A 7,500-nucleotide genomic window follows, 5' to 3' on the forward strand; every position below is an offset into this window, starting at 1 on the left:
TCACCAACCTGATACTGAATGTATACCTACTACTCCCCCTGCAGGTTGGGATACTGTACTGGTACCAGACTGGAACTAAATCTACTACACCCACTGCAGGTTAGAATACTAAACTGATACACATTGGAACTAAGACGGTCCCTTGAAAGTAGCCTGCCCTAAAGGCTGATTTTGGTCTAGAGGGGGATTCATTTTTCCACAGAAAATAGCCGGCGGATCCTATTGGTTGGATCTGTGCACCCGGCCCATAGCACACAGCTTAGAGCTCTGACGTAACAAACAACATTTGGAGCGACGCCCCCTGCACTCTGGTTGGTTGGGGAAATGGAAGGTTGAGCTCCCACTTCCTATGCCAGACATTTCAGGTTAGCCCAGGCTTTTCTTTTTGAGCCAAACGCGAATGAAAATAAAAGCCTGGGTACCGAGGCTACTTAAACAGTGGACAGTCTGTAGGAAACATATAGCAGATATGTTCATCAACCTCTTCCCGGTATCAGCAAGGTAGGACATATTTCACAGGACATATTTCTGGTACTACTGTATACTAGGGCATTCACGAATAGTGATTTTTAGTATTCGAATTATTCGACCTCAAAGTATTCGAATAGTCGAATATTCAACAGGACTGGCCAAACTGTCAAATATTAAGTACGCAAGAGGCGAACATTGTGAAATTAGCCGATCTACATGCTCACAACGCCTCGCGTTGCGAGCATTTAGATCTGCTATTTTCACAATATTTATCTGCAGAACCGAGTCACATTAAATGTAATACCTACAATTCCAAGTGCTTGTCAGGGTGGGGGTCCCCAGTTCATATATGTTTATTTTGGGGGTCACGGCCTAAAAAGGTTTGAGAACCCCTTGTATAGAGCATTAACAAATTCATCCACCAGGGGCATTGACAACTCATTCTTATGACTTCCTAGCCAAGTTTTATAAACTATATATTTTTTAAAGAGAAAACAAAAAAAAAAAAAAAAAAGCGAATATTCGACTTCGGTGAACAACGTCGAATAGTGACTTTGATATTCGAATATTTGAATATTTGGTGAATGCCCTACTGTATACCTGAGTCAAATACTGTATGTCTGTATAACACAGTATATAATATATTATACAGTAACTCTATGTCAAACGACAGGCAGGTTTGCGAACACAAGAAATGTATAAGAAGACCCATGAAAAGGTTAGACAGGTATGTCTGCACATACCTGTACAGTATGTGTGTGGAGTGAACATTGTTAAAACTGCATGGGAAAGCGTCTGTGTCATTTTCATTTGCGTTGGCAATTCAAAAATAGCAGATCTAAAAGCTCACAGCGCATCACTTTGTGCCGTGCTGCGAGCTTGTATATTTGCTATTTCTTTAACATAATTTTATTTGGAAAAACTCTTAAAGTTGGAGACCTACTGATTTAGAAGGCATTAGAATCGGCCTCAGGTCTTTGGTTGCTACCAGTGGGTGTACATTACAATGTAGTGTAAAATGGAAAAAGAGAGCCCCCCCTCTCTCTCTCTTTGTCTTATTGCTCATTAGTAGATGTAAATCAGATTCCTGCTAGGGGAGAGTGTGGTGAAATTAATAATAAGGTTACTGAGTAGAGAACAATCTGAGAAGCGCATGCACGTGCGGCCACGTTGACCTGCAGGCACTGAACTAATGTTTCCAATATGGGCAAGAAACGTCAGGGGGCCGGGTGTTCAGCGTGTGTGTGTTTCTCTGCATGTGCAGTCTTAGTCCATGTATGTATGCGTGCCTGCATACATGGAGGTGACCTCCTGTAGGTGACCGTACTGTGTGTGTGTGTGTGTGTGTGTGTGTGTGTGTGTGTGTGTGTGTGTGTGTGTGTGTACCTGTGTACGTGTGTTTGTGCTGTGCTCCCATCTCTTCCCGCCATAATGAATACCCACAGGAGTCTCATTATTGTGTGTTCAGAGTCGGTGTCGATTCCAGGTCCACAGTCTGCTCTAACAAGCCTCCACAGAAACACACAATCACTGTGTCAGCAACTATTTGCTGTACTTGAGATTGTTACAGTCGTATAAATGTACAGTTCTGGGTTTCTAACCTTTATTCTTCCAGGGAAAGTGTTTTTGCTTCCTTCAGCAAAGCTCTGCTTCACATTAATTCACTCTCTTTCTCTCCCCCATGGTTTATACTGGAGCTGCACAGACACACACCTTCCTGTCTGCAGTGGAAGCTCCACAGTACAACTGTCACCCAGTTGCAACAGCTGAGAGTTGTTCTGTACAACTACAGTGTCTCACTGACTGTTGTCCACTGAAACAGCTGGTCCAATGTGAGAAAAGTTACCAAACCAGCTGATACAGCTGAAACAAACAGCTGGGTCCAGTGTGAGAAAAGCTACTGTACTGAGCCAGTTAAAAACATTCTGTAGAGCAGAGGTTCCCAAACAGACCCGTAATTCTCTCTACGAAAGACATTTTCAAGTGAATTTACAGAATTTTCAAAGACATCCTTAAATTAGAGCTGCCCTGTATTATATAAATATTAATACAACAGACATCATTCACAATTTTTATTTTAGCTGTGCAGGATTTCCCTTTGCCTAAAATTATCCTACTGAATTAGCTGTTGCTACCAACTACCAATCCCAGCGCTGTTCGTCCAAACTACAGCACAAGTAAACGTGCATGACTACAACCTGCTCATTGGGAGCAGTTAGGGGTTAAGGAGTCTCGCGTACCCAGACAACTTTTCCACAATCTCCGAATGCTATATAGAGTTTGGAACGACAGCTCCCGAAAGCCGAGGCAGGAAGCTGACATCTGTTTGTCATTTCCATTCAGGTTCTCAAACCTTTTAATTTCAAGGAGCCTTTTAATTTTCTTTGTGTTATAGTCCTGTAATGGTCCACCTTGGGGGAGGGTCCCTGCCTCCTGGCCTGGACCCCACTTGAAGAACCCCTGGTCTGTGGAAGTCTAAATTAAATGGGCCATACATTGAATTTAGACCAGTGGTTCTCAAACCTTTTCATTTGAAGGACCCTGAAATGTACACGTATTAGCCCGTGGACACCCATTTGAAAACATATGCCAGGGACCCCCCATATAAGAGAAGGTTTTTAGGGCTCTAGCAGTTATTCTGAACCATTTTAATTTCAAGGACCCCCAGTTTGACATGCATTAGGCTATGGAACCACATTTAATGGCATTTCTATCTCTGGGACCCTAATTTATATTACTGTATGTAAAATCAATGTTAATCTAGCTCTGAGAGTGTACAAACCTGTTAGAGGTTTGTACATTTGGTTACATGTGTACACCCCCTGAGTTACAGACCCATAAGGGTCCATTTGGTTCCTAACTATCATTTAGCTGGGGACCCCCCTGGAACTCCATCAAGGACCCCTGGGTTTCCCGGACCCCACTTTGAGAACCAATGATTTAGTATGGTTGGAACAGTGGCCAGAACTGCTGCTAACAAACCTTCACCCACTTCTTTGCAGTGACGTTATTATTTTTCCAAATTAATTCCCCCCAGTTTTACATTAAATTATCTATGTCGCCGTACGTATGAGTAGATTGAAATCTCTGATTGTCTGGCTATGCAAGACTGGGAATGACTAATACATCTGGCAGATTTAAATTATTTTCCTCAAGTATTTGAGAAAGGAAATTGCTTCAAATGCCCGTCCCTATTAGCTAGTGTGTGTGTGTGTGTGTGTGTGTGTGTGTGTGTGTGTGTGTGTGTGTGTGTGTGTGTGTGTGTGTGTGTGCGTGTGCGTGTGCCTGTGTGTGTTTCAAGGACCCTAATCACAGACAGTATGAAGGTCAGAGGAAAATTGAGTCACATTGCATAATCATATTCATGACACATCTAGATCACACACACACACCCGTATGCGCACACACACACATCAGGTCGGTGCTAAATGTAGCCGTATAAAATTACAACCCTGACCTAGTTACGCTATATAAAATGTGCTTCTGTGTTTGTGTGTGTGTGCTTCATGTATGACCTGCATGTGTTGTGCTAATTAGAGACATCAAAAGGCTGTGTCTCATAAGTGTGAGCACATGCGAGCATGTGTGTGCATCTGTGTGTGTGCGTGCGTGCGTGCGTGCGTGTGTGTGTTTGTTTTCACACATATGGATATCTTGTTGGTGTCTGTTTGTGCGTGTTTGTGTGTGTGTTTGTGCCAGTGCAAAACATCCACCTACCTAAAGGGAAATGTTTCATTACCTTTTATAGTGAGTTTTACTCCCTTACTCAACACATAACCCTTAGTCCTTCATGTAAAAACCTTCCAGGGTGGCTGGAATATTTGGTTACATTGTACAATGTGTTGTACTGTATCTGCTCCTACTCCTCGCTATCTCATGCTTGTAATGTTCAAAACGAAACAACGTCTTTGACAATGTACCTGCCTCCGTTGTGACGCATTAGTGAGCATGTAGATCTGCTATTTTCAAATGATTTTCATACATTTTATACATTTAAAAACTGGTGAAATGGGACATTCTGCATAATGAGTACTTTCAACTTTTGGTACTTTAAGTACATTTTGATACCGATGCTATTGTACTTTTACTTAAGTAAAAAACATGACAACTTTTTCCACTGGTGAGGTTGTAGATATGCTACCCCTCCCCATAACCCAATCAAACTTGTAGGCTACCAACATCCAGGACTATATACCGGTATGTGTGGAGCTCCACGGTGGGGACTTGGATGGACTCTGCCAGACAGTGTAGAACAGACCAGTGGTTGTCAAAAATGTTCATGCCAAGGACCCTCAATATGACTACAGACCCCCATCTGAAACAATTTTATGCCAGGGACTTCCGTAAGAGAAGCGGGGAAATGGTTTAGAAAAACAGCAGATATGCAAGCTCACAACGAGTCGCAGTGGTTGGCAGAGGCAGAGGGTTCAAAGCAGCTAAACCGATTTCGATGCAATATTTTGCCGCGGACCCCCGGAACCCGCCTCAAGGACCCCTATAGGGGTCTCCTGACTCCACTTTGAGAAGCACTGGTTCAGGTTGTGTGAAAAGAGGCATCGCCGTACACCCTATAGTATACGAAACGGTCCACCGCTACAAGCCTTGAGATCAATGGGATCATTATAGCCCTGTTGAAAAGAAAGACGAGGGCTTACATGGCACGCAGCGCTGAGGGGAGGGGGAGGCCGTCCGGAGGGAGCTGGCGGGCGGCAGCCAAAAGGAGTGGCACAATGACAGACTGGATGGCAGGCTACAGGCCCACAGCTCCACTGAGGTGCCGGGGTTAAGAGGATTACTGGCTACGAGCAGTCAAGCAGTGTGGTGGAACGCTGCTAATGAGCTGAACCTGTTCCTCAAACAGGTTTCCATCTCACCATTCCTCACTGAGCTCAGCGATGCTGCCCGCGGTCCTCATCCACCATAGTGCCATATACCCCGATTCACACCTCCCCTAATCTCCCCAAGACCCATTCTGCCAACAGATCTGTCAGCACCACCGCCTTAAAGGTAGGGTAAGTGATTTCATTTAATTCAAATAATGACAAAATGGGTCTTGTCTATACTTTTTTCTGAAATGTTCGGTGAGTTGTGTTTTCCGACGTGCAAATTTCCGAACTCTCGTCGTTGTCGGGTGAAAACCTTGTACGTCCAAAACCGTTAGTTTTGGATTTTTCATTTTAAAAATGATGTAAACTAGTGAAAACAGCCGATCTACAAGCACACAACGCCTCGCACCGCGAGGTGTTGTGTGCTTGTAGATCTACAGTCTTCACTACTTTTGTGCGACGGCCTTGTATGATGAAGCAGGGCTTTGCTTTGCGAAAGAACGTACAAATGTGAAACTTGGAGATACAAGGTTTCCACCCGACAACGACGTAATGCTTTTCAGAAGTCGCGAGGGACATAATTTTATGGTCGAAAAGGACCTTTTGACCAAAATCTTCAGTTTCGGTCGAAGTATGGACAGGGGTTTACGCAGACCAAGGCCAGCCCCCACTCGATCATGATTGGAGGAAGGCCCCCACTCTATCCTGATTGGAGGAAAGCCCTCACTGACAGGGAAAACTGAAAATGCTTTTTTTTTCTCCTCACAGAGGATAGGGTGGAAGTCCTTATATGGACCAAACACTCCAGTAACTATAGTACTGTCAGAACGTAGACCCATTTTGTTATTATTTGAATTAAATTAAATCACGTACCCTACCTTTAAGGCCTCATGCACACCAGGTCCGAATTTGTCCACATTCTGACAATATTGTATTTTTTTTTCCGTGCGGAAAATCGGACGCTGTGTGCGGTGTGTTGGTGGGAATAAACACAGAAGCACGGGACAAAACAAGTTCCTTTTTACACGAAAAAAGAGGTGGTGCCCACATTAACGCTGTGTAGACGTGATGAATGCATAATATTTAGAAATCCTGCATCCTCCATTACTGTGTGAGTGACGAGTGTGTCTGCGTGGGTGTCCAGCAAGTTGCATTCTCACTTTATTCCACACTTCTCTCCCTGAGCTCAAGGACAGCCAATAAAGTCTCTTGACTTCTCAATCCCCTCTCCCTCTCTCTCTCTCTCCCTCTCTCTCTCTCTCTCTCTCTCTCTCTCCTCTCTCTCTCTCTCTCTCTCTCTCTCTCTCTCTCTCAGACAGACAGACATGCATGCATCCCAGTGGAATTATACCATCTGGTCTGAGTGTTGATCAAATTATGTTGTCAGTGTCTACGTGAATAAGCAAGGATGTGGGAGTGTGATAAATAAATTATCGCCTGGCATTCATCATCCATGATCGACCCTTGACTCATATATCTGTATCATCCCCCGGTCACCCCCTTCCGTATTCTCGCCCTCCACTCATCACTCACTCTCTCACTCTTTTCTTCTCCTCCCTCTTCCCGCCCCTCTCTCTGCTGCCCCCTCTCTGTAGGAGTGGGTGTACACTCATGCCCAGCAGATTCGGCAGCAGCAACACTGTCTGTCTCTGACCACCACCTTCCCTGCCTCCCAGGTCCTGCTCATGCCCTGCAACATGGGCGATGGCAAGCAGGTACACACGCACACACACACACACGCACGCACGCACGCACGCACGCACGCACACACACACACACACACACACACACACACACACACACACACACACACACACACACACACACACACACACACACACACACACACAAGCTGTTTTGTTTTGTAAAGCGACTTGCAAAGCGGCATGTATTATTATTATTATTCTGAGGGGTGAATTCATATAAGAATTGTACAGCTTTTGCGTCCACTAATCCTACAAAAAACTGACTGTAATTCTCAACGCATCTACAAAGGGTGAAATGCACCACTAACTGCGCTGCTCCGGCGCTATTTGCACATATTTAAATTAGGTAATTATGCATTGTATTTGCTTCCAAATCTGCCCCTTTCTATGCAAATGAGCCTCGTTGCAAAACAAAAGTCAGACTCCATTTCACACACGTTTAGCGTCTTCAAAGAGTGGTAGCTGAAGTGCATTTATGGTACAGTACAGTTTAAGTG

The 7,500-nt window shown here is 44.4% G+C and overlaps 1 protein-coding gene across 1 annotated transcript in view; it reads left to right on the forward strand.

The window, feature by feature from the left end:
- galnt14 (UDP-N-acetyl-alpha-D-galactosamine:polypeptide N-acetylgalactosaminyltransferase 14 (GalNAc-T14)) overlaps positions 1 to 7,500 on the forward strand; it is a gene marked incomplete at both ends in the record, with an annotated part of 177,534 nt that overhangs the window by 152,423 nt on the left and 17,611 nt on the right. Inside the window, one exon of the mRNA XM_080744560.1 lies at positions 6,893 to 7,012. Within this exon, the coding sequence (XP_080600686.1) occupies positions 6,893 to 7,012 (120 nt within the window). The remainder of the gene's footprint in view (positions 1 to 6,892; positions 7,013 to 7,500) is intronic.

Source organism: Nannobrachium achirus (genome assembly GCF_963921795.1).
Source record: "Nannobrachium achirus genome assembly, chromosome: 16".
Classification (NCBI taxonomy): domain Eukaryota; kingdom Metazoa; phylum Chordata; class Actinopteri; order Myctophiformes; family Myctophidae; genus Nannobrachium; species Nannobrachium achirus.